This window comes from Boleophthalmus pectinirostris, unplaced genomic scaffold, assembly GCF_026225935.1.
Source record: "Boleophthalmus pectinirostris isolate CB_2022bp ecotype Guang Dong unplaced genomic scaffold, ASM2622593v1 HiC_scaffold_16, whole genome shotgun sequence".
Classification (NCBI taxonomy): domain Eukaryota; kingdom Metazoa; phylum Chordata; class Actinopteri; order Gobiiformes; family Gobiidae; genus Boleophthalmus; species Boleophthalmus pectinirostris.
The window spans coordinates 25,983,316-26,006,227 of record NW_026571095.1 but is presented as its reverse complement, the minus strand read 5'-3'; the positions used below and the strand labels follow the sequence as shown (position 1 = coordinate 26,006,227).

General features: G+C 40.5%; 1 protein-coding gene across 1 annotated transcript; it reads left to right on the top strand.

Moving 5' to 3' along the window:
• Nucleotides 1-1,158: 1,158 nt before the first annotated feature.
• On the top strand, nucleotides 1,159-16,904 carry LOC110153470 (gamma-crystallin N-A-like). The gene is made up of 4 exons (XM_020917372.2): nucleotides 1,159-1,179; nucleotides 2,658-2,906; nucleotides 10,241-10,386; nucleotides 16,769-16,904. The coding sequence occupies exons 1-4, from the start codon at nucleotides 1,159-1,161 to the stop codon at nucleotides 16,902-16,904; spliced, it is 552 nt and encodes a 183-aa protein (XP_020773031.2).
• The last annotated feature ends 6,008 nt before the right edge of the window (nucleotides 16,905-22,912 follow it).

Sequence of the window (22,912 nt, the reverse complement as noted above, 5' to 3'; positions counted from 1 at the left end):
TAATGATCAAAGAGGTGGTCCTGTGTAACTGCTTTACCTGAAAAGTTCCAATAAAGCATTAAACCTCTCCATCGTGCATTTACTCAATAACATGTTTTTTACTGACCTAATAACTTGCTTTATTATTGTGAGTGGCTCGCCTCTCCGCAGATTTAGCATGTAACTTTAATAGTCTAATAAACAATAAAAATTAACAGCTGATGCTTATATACTTAATAAATAGTTTTTTATTCTTTTTTTTTCTTTTTTTTCTGTTAATTAGGAATTAAAACAAAAACAAACTAGAAAAGCACTCAGAGAGCACAGACCTCCACCAAGGACTACCCCCATTTTTTATATAAAGTCCAGTTTTCTGGATCAGATCCGGATCAGCCTTTGGAATATGAAAGAGGATCCCATTGTCCATCCTTGAGTCAAATTTCATGGGGTTTGGTCAATAATTAACCGAGATATTGAGAAACAAAATTTTTGGCCCCATTTACCACAATGTTAACTAAAATTTCAAAGTGATCCAGAATCCAGGATTTCTTCCGGATCACCCCCAAAATGAAATCAGTTCTTCCTTTTCACATTTCCAACAAATCCTGAAAAATTTCATCAAAATCGGTCCATAAACTTTTTTGAGTTATGTTGCTAACAGACAAACAAACAAACAAACAAACAAACAGACAAACGCCAGCAAAAACATAACCTCCTTGGCGGAGGTAAAAATGATCTAACTTGGCCCTGTGGCATCAGCTGCTGTCTCTGTAGAGATAAATGAGTGTAATGCCCCACTGTGGAAAATTACAGAAGCAGCTGACAGACCCTCCACCAGAAAAGTTCCACAGTGCACCTTTAACTGATTTAGTAAAATAAGTACTTTTGTCCAACCAACCAGACTATCAGAGCAAAATCCATCTCCCGCTTTTTGTTTTGCCCCTGGGTGCAAACTCCGATCTCAGCAGTGGTGCAGTTTGTGAGGGGGAATCTGTCCATGTGGCGAAATGGCTAAACCCTCCTTTGTACTGCCTTTGTTATCTGGGCCTCGCCAAACCGCGAGTGACACCCCGACTCTCACAGAGCACCCTATAAATCTGCCTTCCAAACTCCGCCACTCCCAAAGGCCTCTGGGTAAATAATAGTCTGGAAGGACAACAAGGACCAGGAGGAGGGAAAATGTCGCGCTACTCCGGAAAGGTGAGTACCAAGAGTGGCCACGCAAGTCACAAAGGGATTATGAAGTAATAGTCGCAGTAGTAGTAATATTTGTACACATTCAGTCCAAGATGATTTGTCTGTAACACCTTATTTTTATGCATACCTTTATTTTTTTATCAGTATTTTTACTATTAATATTCACTGTTTTATGTCACGCTAAGATGCTGAAGCAAGTTCCCAGTTTTGTACATTTTGTTCACAATAAAACATTTGATTTTGATCATAATAATAGTAGTAATAAGTATTTAATTTAATTTATTTTTTATGATGATTTGTACTCAATTGTAAGTCATCTTGGTATAATGATTTGTGTTGTCATAATACTAAAATTTCAAACTAAATTTCTGTACTAAGGAACTGGTTTCATACTTAAGCCCAATTGCGATATTCCAGGCAAAGCAATAATATCTCCATGGAAACAAGCAAGTGGCAGACTAGAAAAGTTACGCAGTGCACCGTTAAAAGTAAAAAAAATAAATAAAATCCAAAGATGCCAAATCTACACTACCAATCAAAAGTTTAGACTCAGCTTCTCAGTCTCAGTTTTCTTTTCTTTTTTTTTTTTTTAACTACTTTCTACATTTTAGATCACACAGAAGACATCAAACATATGAAGTAAGATATGTGGAATTATTTAGTAAAGAAAGAAAAAAGTTAAAGAAAACTACAAAATATTTTTAAATTTGAGGATTGTTGTTTGTTTGTTGTTGTTGTTTTTACTATTTATTGTATTATTTATATGTATTTTTCCCCCCATTGTTCATGAGACACGCACATTTTTATTTGAATTAGGGTATTGGATTGTCTTAATAGTTTATTATCTTTACTAGAAAACCAGAACTGAAAGTAATTTTATTTTTTTGCTAGTACAATTACATTTTTGTTTACATCCTTTACATACACTTATGATTATGTTCAAATCAGGGTAAAGCTGACTAGTTCATTCTAACGTGAAATGGGGGAAATGCTTTGACTATTAAAATAGATTTGACAGTCAGATACTATTTTGAAGGTGTTTTCTTGTTTTAAAAGTAAAATACTCTCATTTAATGTCATAGTGAGAAAAAAATCAAATTGCTCTAAGTCCTCGACCATTAGTAGCACTGAAGGAAATTGTTGGGGGGCCCCTCCAGGTTCAGAGACCCACGACTGCCGACTACTGTTGCCTCATGGTAGCACCGCCTCTGTTTTTTAAATTAGTAAAGTTATTTCACTTTTTTTTTCCTTTGCTGCATAATTCCACACATCTTACTTCATATATTTAATGTCTTCTATGTCTATATCTAATGTAAAAGTAGTAAACAAATAGAAAAAAAGTGTGAGAGGTGATGTCCAAAACGTTTGAGTGGTACTGTATACATTACCACCACAATATCATGCACTGTAGCTTTTGAAAATATGGAATTATTTAGTTAGTATGATATTATTGTCCTTTTGACTCTTTTTTCCCACCCCAGATAGTTTTCTACGAGGGCAAATGCTTCACTGGCCGTAAGCTGGAGCTGTGCAGCGACTGTGAGAACTTCCAGGACCGCGGATTCTTGAACAGAGTGAATTCGATCCGTGTGGAGAGCGGCGCCTTCGTCTGCTTCGACCACCCGGACTACAGGGGGCAGCAGTACATCCTGGAGCACGGAGAGTACCCCGAATACCAGCGATGGAACGCCCTCAACGATCACATGGGCTCCTGCCGGCCAATCAGAATGGTGCGTCTCAACACGGGGGAGAAGGAGATGAGATAGTCGGGCTTTTGTATTACTTAACTTAAAGCGGGACTTAACACTAAACCCACAAGCGCATTTCAGATTGAGCCGCTAAACCGAGCAGTACCTGGTGGAATAAGGAGAAAAGTGAGAGAGGAGGGGCAGGGTCTAGAGGTATAATGCTGCCTTCATGTGGTATGGGAAAGATGATCGATGCAAGTGTGTTGTGTTCAAGTGCTCAGAAAACTCATGTCATATATACCCCAAAAACAGCAATAAGTTCAAATAATTGTGCAGAGAAACACAATTCTATTACAGAAATCCTTTTTAATTGATGAACTCTTTCTTTTACAAAATAATATAATATTATGAAAAAAAATGCTATTTCAATACAATGTTTTAACATTAACTTGTATGCAAATAGGAATAAGTCAGTTTTTCTTGGAAAATCCTGCACTCGGCTCCACTTTTCTCATTTTTGACATTTTGCTGATGAGGGTGTCACATTCAACAGTCAAAACGATCGTCCTTTAAGAGCGTTTGGAAAGAGACAAGTCTTCATTTGTGCTACTCTGGTGGGAGGGGCCATACACAGAGGCACTGGAGACGCTGCTATGCTAAGCGGAACAGAAAATTACCAATATTTTAATGGAAAACATGATTAAAATATTTTAGTAAAAAATCAGCCGAGGGCCAGATTAAAGGTCTTGGAGGGCCGAATCTGGCCCCCGGGCCTTATGTTTGACACCTGTGGTCTAGAGGTATAATGCTGCCTTCATGTGGTATGGGAAAGATGATTGAAGAAAGTGTGTTGTGTTCAAGTGCTTTGTTGTCGTAGTGAAGTGAAACCTGGCAGAGTCTGACCTGTTACTTGAGTAAAACTGTTTTAATATTTTATCTAAATATTTGTATTACTTTTTATTTTATTTATTTTAATAAGACGTGTAAATGGCGATGTTATTAAAATTATGTATGTCACAGCACTATGTAGGCTACACATTAACCAACTCACAGCAGCAGAGAATGTTTAACAGAACCATTCACGACATTTTCTCTGCTCTCTGTCATGTTGAAAGGTCAAAGTTTATCTCCTCTCTGCAGCTCGTGTATCATAAAAAATCTTCCAGCTTTCCAGATGAAATTATCAATCAATCAAACGTTATTTACAGAGAGCTTTTCATACAAAAATGCAACACAAAGCACAAATTACGATGTGAGTGGGTGCAATTTTGGTGTTGTTTTTTTGGTATTTACGATAATTACCATTGGACATGAAGGCACCAAAAGGAACAATGTGATTGGTCCACACTTCAAACTCCGTCCACCTGGCTGTGATCAAGGCAGTACTGCGTGATGTCACATAGTACTTTAAATTGAAGAGGCCACGGAAGGCAGCACAAACTTTGATTTTGACCAGAAAGCTCCAAATTTACTAGAGACAAGACAACTAGACAATGCTATTAAAACACCACTGACACTGTTAGTAAAAAAGTGGATTTTGTGGAAGTTGTACGTAATAAAAAGGAGCCAACAACTTCTCACATTGCAGACACAAAAAAACGTGTGTCGCTTTATTAACTCAACTCACAGCTCACTCACAGCGGTGAATTATGTATGTAAACATGTATGCTAAAGGCACTACAATTTAGTATTTAGTTCTACGTCATGTTATTAGGTTCTTTTTTCAGACCAAGATTTTGTTTTCATAGCTGACAGTTTCGAATGCTCACTATTGGTCTTCCTCAGAGTCACGTGACGTTGCTGTGACGTGTCCGGTCAGCTGATTTCAACAGGTTTTGGCGCTGTCTTCCTACCGGTGGAGGCAGCACAACAGCGCCATCTGCAGTCCATAGTCCCATAAGGCGGTTCTTTCTTTTAAAGTGGTCAGAAATGGCTGATTTGAGTTGTTCCTGTTCTGCTTTGTGTTTTGTTGCTCGTGTTTCGCCTTAGCTGTTTTCTTCTCGCATTCTGTCCCGTGTTCCTTTTTCCATGGACTGAAATTCCTCCATGTTTCCCCGATGTATGTTTTTATTGCAGCACATGCAGTGTATTTCGTGTATGACATTACATTTTTGCTCCGAGTAATTGCCTGAGTTTTCATACATAAACATAAAATATCAGAAGATCAAATGAACCCCGTTGGACTATTTATTTGTACTTTAAGCAGCATGTTAGTGGACAGGTTTTATATACGTAGCAGTGGTCCCCAACTTTTTTTTTTTTTCTAAAAATACTGGTACTAATACTTGGTTTCTGTGACGAACCCATATCCCTTAACCCTAGATTTTAATAACATATACTTATCGCTCTTAACGGGTTTGCTCTTTTACCAGGTTCATTTACACTATATTTTACACTGCATGTATGAAAGAGAAAAACTGTGAAAGGACAGTGTAATCCCTCATTTGTCCAGGCGTGGTTCACTGGAATGAAATGGAAAAGGTTTCTACTGTGGTCATCTGAACACTGTTTTTGTGATCAAGATATTTTAACTCCCATCCAGTCCAGGTCCAGCCCCAAGGGGAGGAGCTTTAGAGTGAAAGTGCCCTGTCCTTGTTTACAGCTAACATCATTATAGATTGCTTTGGCTCTGTTGTGTGTTGTCTGTCTCACCTTCTGCATTGTTAAGTACCTGATTAGCACTTGGTTGTTGTTGAGGTCTTATTCCAGGAGTTTGAAAACGCTTTGCTGTTGCTAAAGTACAGAGAAACACTGTCTTGTCTAAATATCCTATAGTTTTTCAGACAGGAATAGGGAGCGTCTCATTTCTCTTTCCTCGCTTTCTTCTCCTTGATTCCTCTCCGCAATTTAGCAGGAAATGGGTGAGGAAGTCTCGCCCACGGAGGAGACACAGGGAAGAGAGAGAATATAAAGTCCTCACTGACGGCCTGTTTACAGGAAAATGCTTGCGGGTAAAAATGACAAAATATTTTATCGGATGTGTCTTAGAGGGTGACGGTGTTTTTGGGACTTAAAAACGTAAAAATCTTAAACCACCCTCTAGAGTGGAAAAGTTGAATACGCTCCGCCGTAGCGTTTCCGTCTGCACTGCCCAAGACGCAAAACTCTGGTCAGATCTGCTCACCTTGCGCGTTTACACAGAAACAAACATGTCGGATCATTTCCATGCCTCGGACCTTCAGCTCTAATAAACTTACAGGAGGCATCCCAACAAACGCACAGAATATGCAGAGATACTAACAGTGAACAGAGAAGGATCTGCAATTACCTCTGTCAAATTCTGGATGCACCAGTTCGTCGTAGGCGAGTCAGACGACTAGGGACAAGACCTGGAGGACCAGTCAGTGGTGGGACAACTTTGTGGAAGGAGTAGCTGATGAAAATGCGTGGTGTAAAAACTTCTGTATGTCCAAAGACGCCCTTGTTGCTTTAAGTGAATACCGCCTGGCATGCATACCCAATCAAATTCCACACACTTTTGCGTCACTGTATGCACTCAGATTTCCTCCCGAAAATGCTCATCTAAACGCGGAATAAAAAGTGAAGACCACTTTTGCGTCTTCTGTTCAGCCTGTCATCATATAAACGTAGCCTGAGACCAGTAAAGTTTGATTCTTTTCTCTGATGTCTGCCTCCTGAAGCCTCCCTCATGTTTACTCCTTCCTTCCACAGTTTTCTTTTGGACGTCACTTAATATGACACATTAGATTGACAGCTGAAAAATGGAGGGTCGAGGAGAGCAATCAACGCGAAGCAAGCCAATAAAAAGAAATGAGACTCGGTCATAGACTCATCCTGGCTTCCTCTTCACTTTTGTCTTGTTTTTTTGGCTCTTTTGACCCTGTTGAGACCCGTCAAATTGAAAAAAGTCTTCTGAAAATAGATGAAACGTCTTGTCCAGATAACCACCGCTGAAACCTTCTCTCCATCCTACATTCTTCATTTGTTATGCCATTAATGTCACACTTTTACTTCTAAAAATATTCCAGCATAGCTCAAGAAAAAAACAGATCTATATATACATTTTTTATTATACAACTTTAATAGAATCATGTTTTGCTTTCTCCACACCTGTGCATGCACTCTCCATGAACCAGTGCAGTGACTCAGCTACAGTAAACACACATCTTCTCTGCATGTGTGTACTGTGTGCTGCTCTCATGGACCCCATGTTTTATGCAGATATCAGCTTCTATTACACAGCTCTATATATAATGTCTAGTCTTATTTAAATGGCCACATATATTATAATTGTCTCTATCTTTCTAGTTTTCAGCCTTCTGTGGTCCTCTGTACACATGTACAAGTCTCTTAAACAGGGGTCTCCAACCTTTTTAACTCCAGCGAGCTACCTTTACAAAACAAAAATGCATTTTAGAGACCGTAGGAAATTGAGGCGATTATAAGAAAGAGGGTGAGCCTTGGGGAACAGTTAGATGTCTTTAAAACATAAACCACTGTCCATTTATAAGTGCACAATGTTGGGTTTTGTACGTTTACAATTGTAATGGGCATTTAATTAACCAGTTTTTTGTTATTCAGCACAATGGTATAATTCCAATATCCCTTGGCGAGCTACTGGGAATGGGGTGGAGAGCTACTGGTCTCTGCGGTTGTACGAGCATCTGTAGAAAGCTGCGCTCTCAACATGTGCCTCCAAACTGCACAAATCTATCTATGCTAATATCGACATCATGAAATAGATTTTTTATTTTAAGTCTAGAATCTGAGTTAACAAGTTACTTATGTTTTATTCATGACCATAACATTAGTCTTGCTCAGTTTTTGCTCAGTGTGATTCCAGCTCCCACGGATGAAAGCTGTCGTTGTGTTCTTGGGCAAAACACTTAACCCACCGTGTAAGCATGTCCAGACTATGGGCTGTGGGCCAAATGCGACCTTCAAACAAATATTTCTTGGCCCTCAGGCTTCCAGGTGAATTGGCCTAAATTACCTCGCATCAATTAAAAATGAACTTTTTACAAGTTTTTTGAAAATCTACCTTGATAAAGCGAATATTTAATATTTAGTGTGTGGTTTTAAGGAAGAAGCATGAATAAATGGCTCATTCTAACGTGTTAAACATGCACATATTTCAATTATTCACCAGTCTATGACCTTTGTTCAACCCTCTGCTTCGTTTGTGTTTAGATTTGTGGCCCTTGATGAAAAAAGTTTGGACACCTCTGCCCTAGTGTCTGTGTACACTGGTGTATGAATGTGTCTGTGAATGGGTGAGTGGTTCCTTGTTGAGCGCCTTGAAGTTGGAATTTACCCTTTAACATTTACCATGTTAGTCGTTGTTCGCCTTGAAGCTTCCGTCTTTCTTACCTTGATAGTTGTGGATACATTTTTCATGGAAGAATTTATGTCCTTTGTCGACCTTGTTGGATGAAAATTTGGTGATGAGGCAGATTTATGAAGTTGGTGGAGAATACATGAGACATTTCCATAGACATTTTGTTATAGAAATCCATTAACCAGAAGTTCCGCAACCGTACACCGCGGCACTTTCGGTCGTTGTGAAAAAGGTAGTGTAGTGTAAAAGTGTAGTAAAGAACATCGCCACTACAACCATGTTTTAAACAGACAGACGTAAATTGAAAATGGGATTATTTGGATATAATTTGAAACTATTTCTTTTGACTTTTGACACACAATGATTTTAGATTTTTTTGGGGCAACCACTGTTTCCCTTGATTGCCCTGACCTCACACCACTGATATATAATGCACCGTGTACATTTTTCATTGGGGGTTCATCACTTGCTTGTTTCTATGGATATGTCATTGCCCTTGCAGGAATATTCTACGCTACGACATTAAACAGTTCATCTTTAAATTTAAATTTCAATTACAGGTGGTTTTATAGGCGAGTTTCACTGTTGACAAAAGCTCACTTTGCATGCTGGGAATTATTTTGGTTGGCGACAAGAAACACTAATTCAACGTGACGGACGGAGAGAGAAAGCACGTAAAGGGTATTGATCCCGGTTATTTATCCACTCTAACGGCAGAGGACCAAAGACGATTTGACCAGAAATTGGTCATAAGCATCGATGGACGACAAATCACCCTTTTCAACCCCTACAAAAGGTGGACCAAACCAAATTTCTGGTCGGAATCGCCAACTACCTGGACAAATATTCACTTTGGCGATATCCACAATGACTTGGTGGAAACTCCTGGGCCATTCACAGCAGAAAAGATGGAAGCCTCTATGGCTACGTTCAGACTGCAGGGCTTAATGCTCAATTCCGATTTTTTTGTGAAATCCGATGTTTTTGCGAGGTCGTTCACATTTCCAATTAAATGCGACTTGTCTGTGACTTCAGTGTGAACGGTAAACGGCCCGAAAGTGTCCCGCATCCGCACTGGAGGACACGATGACGTCAACCCCATGCGTCAACCGCAGCGAGCGTGCTCTGTGTTTACGGAAGTTGTCCAAATATGGTCGCGAGCATTGAGCACCTGGCGATTTTACAGTTCCGGTTTCCGCCTGCTTCAGCGCAGAATAGTGACGTTTGTCGCTTGTTAATGACGTGTAGGTCGGATGGATGCGCTTTGGCCGTTCAGACTGAAGTCGCATGTCAAAAGATCGGATATGTATTTGATTCAGGACCACATATCCAAGTGTCCTGGGTCGCATTTGAAAAAATCGGATCTGTGCCGTTCAGACTGTCATTAAAAGATCGGATACAGGTCACATAGAAGCCAAAAAATCGGATTTGGGTCACTTCAGGCTGCAGTCTGAACACAGCCCAAGAGTCTCGATGTGTTGTTGAACTTGTTGGAGTCCACGGTTTGCTAGGATCTTCTACGTTTGCTCTGCGAATGTTTGAAAGCCGTTTAATTCACCGTTAGTGGTTCTTTTCACTCAGAATACGAAAAAGACATTTTCCTTCTTCCGTGCTTCTATTTGTGCATCCGATAATGCAGCAAGAATTTACCATTATCGGGGATAAATACGCACGAGGTTACGCACTGTGTTTGACGCTATCGTGTTTCTTGCCTCCGACCAAAATATTTCCCAGCATGCAACACGGGCTTTTAATAACAATGACGTCAGCTGAAACTCGCCTATAGCTCAAAAATACCTAGAAAAACAGGCATTCTGACTGTGAGCAGGGTCGCCTCTCCACAGATCTGACCTGTAACTTGGTCTGTGAAACATTACAGACAAAACGATAACATCTCCATGGAGAAAAGCATTTGACAAACCCTAGACCAGAAAAGTTACACAATGCACCTTTAAGTTCAGTTTAATACATTCTCTTTGTTGCAGCTTTGTCAGTAGGGATAATCCTGGTTTAGTTCTGGTTTAAATCTCTCTTTATAACGGCAAATACGTTCTGCTTTTTTCTGTCTTTTTTGTAGCACGGGGAGAATTATCGTCTGGAGCTTTTCGAGGGGGAGAACTTCAGCGGCGAGCGAGTGGAGCTGTGTGAGGACTGCCCCTTTCTGAAAGGACGAGGCCTCACCAAGAACTGCATCAACTCCATTAAAGTCTACGGCGACGGAGCGTACGTATCGCTATGGGAACGAGCAGCTGCTGGAGGAGACGAGGAGAGGAGGAGGGAGGGAGGAGAGAAAAAAGGGAGGAGCGATGGGGAGAGAGATGAGGTCAGAGAGAGAAAAGGTGAGAAGAGAGGGAATGGTTGGAAGATGAGGGATAAAATAAAAGAAAGAAAGATAGTGAGAGGGAGAAGAGAGAGAGATGAATAAAGACAAGAAGGAGAGAGAGAGAGAGACAAGGATGGAGTGAAAGACAAAGAGATGAGAGTGAATGGGGAGAGAAAAAGAGAGAGCGAGAGGGACAGAGGAGGAGAGAGAGAAAAGGTAGAAAAACGGTGGGATGGAATGAGTGACAGGGTGAGAAAGAGGAGGGGTAAAAAGAAAGAAAGAGTGAGAGGGGGAGAAAGGAAATGGGATGAGATGAGCAAGAGAGACGAAGAAAGCGAGAGAGAGCAAGGTGGAGTGAAAAGGGAGAGGAGAGAGTGTGAGGAGACGGAGAGAAAGGGGTGAGGAAGGGCAGAGAGGAGGGGGGGAAAAGGGAAGATGGTGGGATTGCTGAGAAAGAAAAAGTGGTAAGGGAGAGAGATTAAAAGGGAGGGGAGAAAGAGAAAGAAAAGGAGATGGGGTGAAAGGATAGAGAAAACATTGGAGGAGAGTATGGGAGAAAGAGAGAAAATATGAAAGGCAGAGAAAGGGAGAGGAAAGAGGAGTAGAGAGAAAAAGACGGAGAGAGAGAAGGCGGGAGCGAAAGGAAGAGACAAGAGTAGGAAGAGAGAGAAAGATGGAGAGAGGGGGAGCGAAAGGGAGAGGAATGAGGACGGAGAGAGCGATAGATGGAGAGAGGGAACGGAAAAGGGAGAGGAATGAGGAGGGACAGAGAGAAAGATGGAGAGAGGGGGAGGGAAAGGAAGAGACAAGACTAGGGAGAGAGAGAAAGATGGAGAGAGAGGGGGAGAGAAAGGGAGAGACAAAAGTAGGGAGAGAGAAAAAGATGGAGAGAGAGGGAGTGAAAGGTAGAGGAATGAGGAGGGACATAGAGAAAGATGGAGAGAGAGAGGGAGCGAAAGGAAGAGACAAGAGTAGGGAGAGAGAGAAAGATGGAGAGAGAGAAGGAGGGAAAGGGAGAGACTACAGTGGGGACATAGAGAAAGACGGAGGGAGAGAGAGAGAGAGGAAGAGAGAAAGGGAGAGATAAGAGTAGGGAGAGAGAGAAAGATGGAGAGAGAGAAGGAGGGGAAAAGGAGAGACAAGAGTAGCGACATAGAGAAAGATGGAGAGGGGGACAGCGAAAGGGAGAGGAATGAGGAGGGAGAGGGAAAGATGGAGAGAGAGGGAGGGACAAGAGTAGGAAGAGAGAAAAAGACGGAGAGAGAGGGGGAGCGAAAGGGAGAGACAAGACTAGGAAGAAAGAGAAAGATGGAGGGGGGGAGAGAAAGGGAGAGGAAAGAGGAGGGAGAGAGAGAAAGATGGAGAGAGAGAGGGAGCGAAAGGGAGAGACAAGACTAGGGAGAGAGAAAGATAGAGGGGGGGACAGCGAAAGGGAGAGACAAGAGTAAGGACAGAGAAAAAGGTGGAGAGAGGGGGGGAGGGAAAGGGAGAGGAATGAGGAGGGACATAGAGAAAGATGGAGAGAGAGGGGGAGCAAAAGGGAGAGAGAGAAAGATGGAGAGGGGGACAGCAAAAGGGAGAGGAATAAGGACAGAGAGAGAGATAGATGGAGGGGGGGAGTGAAAGGGAGAGGAATGAGGAGGGAGAAAAATAGAGAGAGTGTGGAAGGGAAAAGGAGAGACAAGAGTAGGGACATAGAGAAAGATGGAGAGGGGGGACAGCGAAAGGGAGAGGAATGAGGAGGGAGAGAGAGAAAGATGGAGAGAGAGGGAGAGACAAGAGTAGGGAGAGAGTGAAAAATGGAGGGGGAGAAGAGTGAGGGATTGGGGAGAGAGGAGAGAAAATGACTGTTATGTCTGCAGTCAAGAGCCCTTCACTGATTAACTCTAATATCATAACTTATACAATCGTGCACAGGGGCAATTTCTCAATCACAAACTCAAATGAGGTTTCACAAAGTCTTGTACAATATAATATAGCAGAGCTGGGTAGTACAGTACTCTAGTAGTACATGTACTTAAAGGTGTATTGTGTAACTTTTCTGGTGAGGATCCATCAAATACTTTATAGAGATTTCTGTAGATAGAGAAATCCACATCCAACAAAAATTGCGACTATGTGCTGGGTCCAAAAAAAAAAAAAAGTGCAAAAGAAGAAGGAGATCCACACTGCAGTTTTGTTTTTTTGCACAGTATGGCATTAAACCTTTCTATCTTCATGGAGACCAAACTAGACGAAGTTACAGGTCAGATCTGTGGCGAGGCGACCCCGCTCACAGTTAGAATATCTGTTTTTCTAGGTATTTTTGAGCGATAAAACCACCTGTAATTGAATAAATGTAAGGTAAAGCAGTTTAATGTCATACTGTGGAACATTCCAGGCAGAGCAATGACATCTCCATAGAAACAAGCAGGTGAAAGACCCTTAACCAGAAAGTTACATAGTGCACCTTTAAGTAACTTTTAAAGAAATTGTACATCTTGGAGTAGTTTTTGGACATCATACTTTTACTTCTACTTAAGTAATATATTTGACAGGATTGCAGTACTCTTACTTGGGTAAAAGTTGTGGTTACTCTTCTAACTGTAAGTAAGTCTACAAAACTACTACTATGTGTGTTGAACATGTAGTTTTTCTCTTTTTTGTATCCATCCTTTGAAAATACCAGATTTTGTGCATTATTTAAGGTTTTGTCCTTCAAATTATATAATCTTCAAATTTAAATCAGATGTTACGTCCAGACAGTTACTCTTTAAAGGTTGTATGGAGGATTTTTTTTTGTTTGTTTGTTTCAAATTGTCAGTGAAAGTTTAAAATACTGTTGCAGAGACGCAGCAGTCTTGTAATTATGATGACCAAAAAAAAAAAAAAGAATGAAAATCTATCAACTGTGGACGTAGTGAGGCCAGATAAACATCAGCCAATAGAAAACAAGGCTGCCTCATATTCTATTGGCTGTTGGGTTGTCAATCAAACTCCCTACGTTTCTAGTGTAATTGACTCAACGCGTGGGGATTACGTGGTTTATGCAGCGGTTCTTAGAGGCTTTTTCTAACTGTAGCTTCCTCGCAATTCGCACAAAGTTTGTTGAGATGGCGGACGAGAATCCAAGATCAGTTCATCGCAAAACAAAGTCAGTTTTTGAGGTCGCTGAAAGAAGAAGAGAAGGAGAAAAGGAGCGAAGACAAACTGAAACTGAGGTGATTCTTGGAGATTGCTTTCAGCGATGGCGTGACTGAAGGGTCGCTAAATTATTTCTAGACGGGTCACTTCAACAACAATTCTGAACATGGACTGGATGTAAACAAGCGTGATTTCTAGAGTAAGGAGGTGGGAGGAGATGTTTCTACTGAGGGAGCTATGGAGGAGGAAGGCGGTATCACGCATGCACAACATTTGAAAAAGGACTGTCGCTGTATTTCTTTTTCCTTAAAAAATCCTCTATACAAACTTTAAGGGCCTGTTTACACAAGAACAACAATTTTATCGGAAGTGACTTTCGTTTAGAGGGTGACAGTGTTCTGAAACCACCCTCCAGAGTGGAAAAGTTAAATACGCTCCACTGTAGCGTTTCTGTCTACACTGCCCAAGACGCAAAACTCTGGTCAGATCTGCTCAGGTCGCGTACATGTTTACGTCAAATACATACAGTACGCAGAAACAAACATGTCAGATCATTTCCACGTGTCAAAGCTTCAAGTTACTCTCTTACCTCTAATAAACATACAGGACGCATCCCAACAAATGTACAGAATATACAGAGATATTATTAGAGAACAGAGAAGGATCTGCAATTACCTCTGTCAAATTCTGGATGCACCAGTTCGTCGCAGGCGAGCCAGACGACATGCATACACAATCGAATTCCACACACTTTTGCGTCACCGTATGCACGCAGATTTCCTCCCGAAAACGCTCGTCTAAACGCTGAACAAAAAGTGAACGCAACCATCAGACCATCATCATATAAACGTAGCCTAAGTTACTCTTACTTGAGAAGTAGTTTTCGCAAATACTTTTTTTTTACTCTTACTTGTCTACTTTCCTATCTCTGGTATATAGACAGGATCAGAAAAGTAAAAAAGCGACTATTACAATAACCAGTACTACCTTGGATCACAAAGAGTAAGATGTAACTTCACACTCTTCTTGGAGATTACACAAGGTTAATGAACTAATTGGCTTAAATGGTGGACTAAATGTAATGAGTGGTGATAGGTCATGTCTGGAACATTCCTTTGATTAACTCTGATTATTCGTGAGACTGGGCGATTGGGTGAGGGCAGAAAGAATAACACAGTAATGACCTTTGCAAAGCGCTTTGAAAATCTTTATAAAACTGTATACATTAACATACATCCATGGAGATACTTTTATTGCCTGGATTGTTTAAGTTCGTCTTGCATTAATTTAGTTACGTCTATAAAACGTGGGGTCTCGTCTATAAAACTTTACGTGAAGTTCTTACTAAAAGTGGGCAGAGGGACAAAATAGGCTTCCTCAGACTTACTCAAATTCGATCACTTCTCATCTCTGTGAGCACAGATCTCTCTCTGAATCGAAAAATTACTAGTATTTGGCAGATGTGAAACCTCTCTCCTCACCTGACTCCTCCCCTCACCTGGCCTTTGTTCAGACTCACCTGTGCTCTTTGGTCTTCTTCTGTCAGACCAACTATCTGCAGCAACTTAGATACTATAGCATCGAGCGACGACATGTACAACAAGCAACCATCCATAATTAGACTTACTTAATTTCCTCAGTTTTGTTATTTAAGTAAAAGTAGTTACAGTAAGTGAAAGTAAAAGCATCACATCACATCACTTAAATACAAGTATTAAAGTATCTGTTTAAAAATGTGCTTAAAGAGTAAAAAGTAAAAGTATTTCGCACAGTCCTTAAACTGAGCAAAAAAATAATTGGTCGCCCACTCTTCTTTGAAAACTCTGCACTCTCTGCCAACCTTTTGTACTTTAACAGCCATTTTTCTGTCCTTAACTGCACTATAGAACTCTGCACATGCGTCGACTCTCACTGTTTGATCTTGTCAGGTGACGAAAATTCGTCAGCAAATGAAATATGTAATATAATTATTTAAATATAAATATTTCATATAAATATCAGTTTAAATAGAAAAAAATCAACAAAATACAAGATGCAGATGTGTTATTATTTACCAAAAAGCAATTTTAAAAAGTAGACCATGACATCTTTTGAGGATTGAAGTGGTGGGGGCAGAGGTGCTGGGGGGGGCGGGTCAAAGGGGCGTGGCGGGCCGTGCTGGGAGTAACGCGTTATAAAAGTAAAAGTAAAAGTAATGCTGTAAAGTAAAAGAATTACTGTAATGTTTTTTCGGGTTTCTTCTTCATATCAGCAGTGGTGAAACGCCGTCTTTACTGTTCCGAATGACGGGACAGGCCTGGAGGTGCGTCCGCGCAGACCGTCAGGTGACCATGGGCGAAAGTACCGGTGCTGACGCCCAGTCGCGTTTTGCAGACACTCTGCTCCACGGACTCGGGGTTCTCTCAGGAATGGTCCTAGATTCCAAGTCCTAGTCCAAGATTAGTCCTGATTTAGTTCTTATTTAGTCCTGGTTTAGACCTGGTTCAGTCCTGGTTCAGTTTTGGTTTAGTCCTGGTTTAGTCCTTGTTTAGTCCTGGTCCAGTCCTCCTAGTTCAGTCCTGGTTCAGCTCTGTTTCAGTCTTGGTTTACTCCTGGTTCAGTCCTCCTGATTCAGTCCTCGGTTTAGTCCTGGTTTAGTCCTGGTTCAGTCCTGGTTCAGTCCTGGTTCAGTTCTCGGTTTAGTCCTGGTTTAGTCCTGGTTCAGTCCTGGTTCAGTTCTCGGTTTAGTCCTGGTTCAGTCCTGGTTAAGTCCTGGTTTAGTGCTGGTTTAGTCCTAGTTCAGCTCTGGTTCAGTCCTGGATTAGTCCTGGTTCAGCCCTCCTGGTTCAGTGCTCGGTTTAGTCCTGGTTCAGTCCTGTTTCAGTCCTGGTTCAGTGCTCGGTTTAGTCCTGGTTCAGTCCTGTTTCAGCTCTGGTTTAGCCCTGGTTCAGTCCATTTGTGGTTCTAAAATTCAGCATCAGCATTTTCGCACAGTTATTTTGGTGAGAGTAACCTAAAAGTACTCCAGTAGTCGTGTAATAAATAAACAAGTAACTCATACACATAACTCATTTTGAAGTAACTTGCCCAAAAGTGGTGACGGTCCAGAGTCGGCTCGTGGGCCTAAGTTTGATGACTCCTGCCACATTTGACCATCGTCTCTTTTCTTCATCCTCACAGTTGGGTTTTGTACGAAGATCCCAACTATCGGGGCCGCATGTACATCGTGGAGAGAGGAAACTTCAGCTCCCCGAAGGACTGGCAGGGAGAGACGCCCAACATCCAGTCTGTGAGACGGGTGGCCAACTATTTCTAACTCTGCGCCTTCGTTTGGGGGGGGGTGATCTACTTTCTCCTCTCCTCCCAGACTCTGCGGGCTTGTAAAGTAAATAAACAGTCCACAAATTGTCCGTTGTACTTTTATTTTTGTACTGAATTATTGAAAAGGTTAAAATAAAATCCTTCGATATCTTCCATTTTTTCTTTATTGCTTCGGGGGCTGTAAAACGTACTTGACCGCGGGAACGAGGGAGGAGAGATGGAGAGATGGAGAGAGAGAAAAGGTGGAGAAGAGAGGAGGGTATATGAGGGATAATCACGAGAGACGAAGAAAGACAAGAAGGAGAGAGAGAAAGAAAGGCGGAGTGAAAATGGAAGAGAGGAGAGAGTGTGAGGTGATGAAAAGAGAGAGAAGGTGGAGAAAAGGTGTGATGGAGAGAGAGTTAAGGTGAGGGAGGGAAGGGACAGATAAAGAGAGAAGAGGGTAGAGAAAAGGAAAGATGAGGGATAAAAAAGAAAGAAAGAGTGAGAGGAAGCTAGAAAGGATAATAAGAAAGAGAGACAAAGAAAAACAAGAAAGAAAAAAAGAGGAGAGGGTGGAGTGAAAAAGGAAGAGAGGAGAGAGTGTTATGTGATGAAAAGAGAGAAAAGGTGGAGAAAGGGTGTGATGGAGAGAGAGATAAGGTGGAGGAGGGAGGAGAGAGAGGAAGGTAGAGAAAGGGAAAGAGGAGGGGTAAAAAGAAAGAAATAAAGAGAGTGAGGGGAAGAGAAAGAAAGGGATACACAAGACAGACAAAGAAAAACAGAGAGAGAGAAAGAGAGGAAGCGAGGGTGAGAAAGAGGAGGGTAGAAAGAAATAGAGAGAGTGAGACGGAGTAGAAAGAGGAGGGAAGGAAGGAATAAGCAAGAGAGACAAACAAAAACAAGAGGGAGAGAGTGAGAGAGGAAGGTGGAGTGAAAAAAGAAGAGAGGAGAAGGTGTGGGGAGATGGAGAGAGAGAAAAGGTGGAGAGAGGATGTGATGGAGAGAGATAAGGTGGGGGAGGGAAGAGATGGATAGAGAGAGAGTGAGAACGGTAGAGAAAAGGAGAGAGGGAAGCAGCATACAGAGGAGAGGGTGAGAAAGAGGGGTAAAAAGAAAGAAATAAAGAGAGTGAGAGAGAATAAGCAAGAGAGACAAAGAAAAACAAGAGAGAGAGGGGGGAAGGTGGAGTGAAAAAAGAAGAGAGTAGAGAGTGAGGTGGTGAAGATAAGAGAAAAGGTGGGAAGGAAAGGGACAACTAGAGAGAGGGGGATAGAGAAAGGGAAAGAGGAGAGGATGAGAAAGAGGAGGGGTAGAAAGAAAGAAAGAAAGAAAGAAAGAAAGAGAGGAGAGAGTGTGGGGAGATGGAGATAGAGAGAGAAAAGGTGGAGAAAGGGTGAGATAGAGAGAGAGGAGGGTAGAAAAAAGGAAAGAGGAGAGGGTGAGTAAGAAAGAAAGAAAGAGAAGAAGGTGGAGTGAAAAAAGAAGAGAGGAGAGAGTGTGGGGAGATAGAGAGAGAGAGAAAAGGTGGAGAGAGAGGGGGAAGGAAGGGACAGAGAGGGAAAAGAGGAGAGGGGAGAGAAAGAGGGGTAAAAAGAAAGAAATAAAGAGAGTGAGAAAGGAAGAAGAGAGAAAAAATGGACGGGATAAGCAAGAGAGAGAAAGAAAAACAAAAGAGAGAGAAAGAGAGGAATGGGAAAAGAAGAGAGGAGAGAATGTGGGGATGGGGAGATGGAGAGAGAGAAAAGGTGAGAGAGAGAGAGAGAGGAGAACACAGAAAGGAAAAGATGGAAGCAGCATGAAGAGGAAGGATAAAAAGAAAGAGAGATAGAGGTGAAGGTAAGGGTGAGAAAGAAAGAAATAAAGAAAAAAGAAAGAGAGAGAGGGGTGGAGTAAAAAAGGAAAGAAGAGAGTGTAGAGAGATGGAGAGAGAGAGAGAAAAGGTAGAGAGAGGATGAGATGAGAGAGAGAGAAAAGAGAGGGAGAAAGAAAAGAAAGGGGGATGGAGAGAGGGAATGGGTGTAAAAAAGAGGACAGATAGAGGGAGACAAGGAGAGAGAAAGAAAAGGAGGCAAGGTGAGGTGAGTGAAAGAGTGAAAATACGACAGGCAGAGAAATGGAGAGAGGGAGCAGAAGAAGAGAAAAGAGAGAAAGACGAGAAGAATAATTGTCATGTCTGCAGTCAAGAGCCCTTCACTGATTAACCATCATAACTTAAAACGAAATGAAAATAAAATCCTTTTTTTCTTTTTTCTTGATTGCTCTGGACGTGTGAGGCGTACGTGACGGTAGCAGTAATTGCGTCCTGCCGCGCACCATAAATACCTCGCGTACGTAAGTGCTATAGGCTAATGCTGCGTCCTAATGGAGCTGTTACCAGGAGAAGTCCGAATGTGAAACGCTCATCGATCGTTTTATTTATCTCCGAGGAAAATTAAACCGCAATTGTAAATCGTGTGTGTATATCCATCGCAAGTAATACTCAGTGTAATGGTTTATTAAAGAGAAGGATGCGTTCAAAGGCAAAACGGTTATTAAGTTGTCTTCATGTACGAGAAATGTTATTAGATATGAGAATCGTAGAAGCACTAACATTAAATCTGCACTGAAACTTTCTGGTAGAGGGTCCGTCGCCTGCTGCCTGCCCAGAATGTTCCACAGTATGACTTTAAACAACTTTACCTTATATTTATTCAATTACAAGTGTATTTATATCTCAAAAATACCTAGAAAACCCACATTCAGACTGTGATTGCGCTTGGTTCTCCGCAGATCTGACCTGTAACTTGGTCTTGTTTGGTTTCTATAAAGATCGAAAGGTTTAATGCCATACTGTGGGACATTTCGGGCAAAAGCAAAGCAATAACATCTCCATGGAGGAAAGCATGTGACAGAAACTCCACCGGAAAAGTTGCACAGTGCATCTTTAAGTAGAATAATACATTAAAGGGCAGACCTGGATTTGTGTTTCATTTTCATATGTTTAACTCACAGATTCTAGCCTGATTCATCAGACGGTTTCACTTTGTGGAAACCGTTTGACCTCACAGCATTAAAATTAGTTCACTCGACAGTAGGTGGGTACTTTTTTCATTTAACCAATCGTTGCTATTTGGTCATGACATATGTAATGCGCCGCTAATGGGGTTAACTCGTATATTAAGCTTTTCCCAAATCCTGTAGGAAGAAGGGCAATAACGTCTTTCCCCTAGATAAAATTCACCAAACATTCTCTTTATTGGAATTGGAATTGTTGACAACACCGAATATACGGCTCTTCGCTGATTGGCTGGTGCCCGAACTCGCACCTCCGGGGTTTTTGCGAATCGTTTAGTGTATTTTGATTCCTGACCTAGTCGCTGGAGAGAAATGTAATCAAGTGGAGGCACTAGGTGGCGCCAGCCCCGCTACACAAATCCTGCATATTTAGACTGAGTTCTTCTCTTAAATGGAAAACCATCTTGGTAATATCTTCAAACTCCAATCACCTTCACTAGAATCATTTTGATAATTTCAGCTCTGGAAATGCCAATCTCCACTAAACAAAAGGTAAAAGGAGCTGGTAACTTGAAAACTACAGCTTCATGACATCACAAGGTGGAACAGAGCATTTTGAGCTTTGGAGATGTACACAGACTGACAATTTACCAAACATGGAATGAAACATTACAGCAATTAACATAGCACATTTTATAAACAAGACAGTGTCCAAAGTGTTTCATACAACATTTAACTTTACTTAAAAAAATAAATAAATACAAAAAAATATGAATTATGTTCCAACCCTGAGGAAACTGATGGAATCAATACATAATATAATAATAATAAAATCAGTGAACAAAAATAATAAAATAAATGCACAAAAGCATTACTAAAAAAAAAAACCAAAAAACAAACATCCATCTAGCACAGGGGTCAGCAACCTTAAATACTCCTTAAATAAGAGCCATTTGGACCGTCTCCCACAGAAACGAAAACCACAAAACCCCCTTGACATACAACGTAACATAATAACATAATAATATAATAATACTGCATATAATTTGTTTTTACCCGTATGCTCAGTATAAAAGACTATTGTGTGTTGCATTTATGAACTCAAGAAAATGCTACAGAGAATATATGTCCATTCATATATGCGGTCATTTTTTATTTTAATGTTACAAGATAATCATTATGTACAAATTCAGAATTAAATTTAAAAATGAACAAACAAGAAAATAATTGTGGTGACCCCTGCTATACTCTATTCATCAGACTATACATCAGACTATAGATCACAAAGACTGCAATTTTATGCACAAAAACTGCTAACCTTGTACTTTAGATCTGTACAAGCATGTGATTATTTGTGTCAATTCTTCTGGACGTGTTCAGAATGTGAACTTCGTACTGACTCCTGTTATGAAATTAGACCTTTACTAAGTCTATTGAATTAAATAGGCTGCAATCTGGTGTGTTTACATTCGTGTTGTGTCATGTTTGTCCATTAACATGCTCTGTCCCAATCGAATAAAAAAAAATTATAAATAAATATAAATAAATACATCAATAAAATAAATAAATAAATAAATAATATAATAATAATAATAATACATTGTAATTTATTAATACTCATTATTTATTTTCCAGAGTCACAGGGACCCACAATAGAAGGACGAAAGAGCCACATGCAGCTCTGGAGCCGCAGGTTGCTGACCCCTGATCTAGCATTTATTCATTACGGGTGTTTTTGTTGATCAAAAATACAATAATTCCTTCTGTGAACAAGGATGACTCTCCACAGATCTGAACTGTAATGTAGTGTAGTGCTGTAACCTGCTTATTTGACAGGTTTAATCTATATTGTGGAATTTTCTAGACAAAAAAAAATTACATTTCGGATGGAGACAGAAGGTGGCAGACCCTCCAAAAACCAAATCCATTCATGTTACACAGTGCACCTTTAATCACCATTTCATCATAGGTAGTAAAGTATATAACTTTATACCCAAGAACATTTTGTAAAAAGCAATTAGATCAATAATACAATGCACAACATGGATGTCTTATTTAAAAAAAAAATTATTATTATTATTATTATTATTATTATTATTATTATTATTATTATTATTTTTTTATTTATTTTTTATTTATTTATGTATTTATTTATTTTTAGAAATATACCAAAGCGCAGTATTATTTCATGACACATTTACTGAAACATCTGCGCGTTGTTGCTTACTGTGGCTGTGAACAATAGTGTTACAGACACAGTGTACAGCGAGTATTAATCAAAAGTGAAGGAGAGATATTGCACAGGTACAAAGTCTATGTGCCCTTTGCCCCGGGGAGCGCTACTGCCACCTACTGTCATTTATCAGCTATACAGGCAACATCACCCCAGGGTCCTATCCCACCACTCATCACAATAGGGGCTTTGAGCTTGCAGGAGGAATATGCATATGTTTTAGGCTTTTTTTTTTTTCAATTGACGTCAACAAAAATGATAGGCGTTACAAAAATAGGTGCGTGTTATATAAATCTGCAGGTGGAGAAACAAGGACTTTATAGTGAAAGAATGGCACACAGTGTATCTAGAAAACAAATTAATTTTAAAAAAGGACAAAATATAAGATACTTAAAGGTGTGATTGCTCTGCCTCGAATGTTCCACAGTATGACAAAAACAGCTCTACCTTACATTTATTCAATTATAGGTGGTTTTATAGCTCAAAAATACCTAGAAAAACAGGCGTTCTGACTGTGAGCAGGGTCGCCTCTCCACAGATCTGACTAGCCCTATAATGCCATTTGTATCATATTTGATACACAACATTCTGAGACTTCTGCCCCATCCACATAATCAATATTTTTCAGGAAAAACCTGTTGTATACAATTAAATACTTGTCAGCTGCCCCCTAGTGGGCTTTCCATGGTTTTCAGTAAATAACAGGCTCAGGGGAGACTTTTTCAAAATGGCTGCATTGGTGGGCGTGACTTTCTGTTTTTGGAGGAACAAGTTTGTAAATTTCAAAAAGGTTA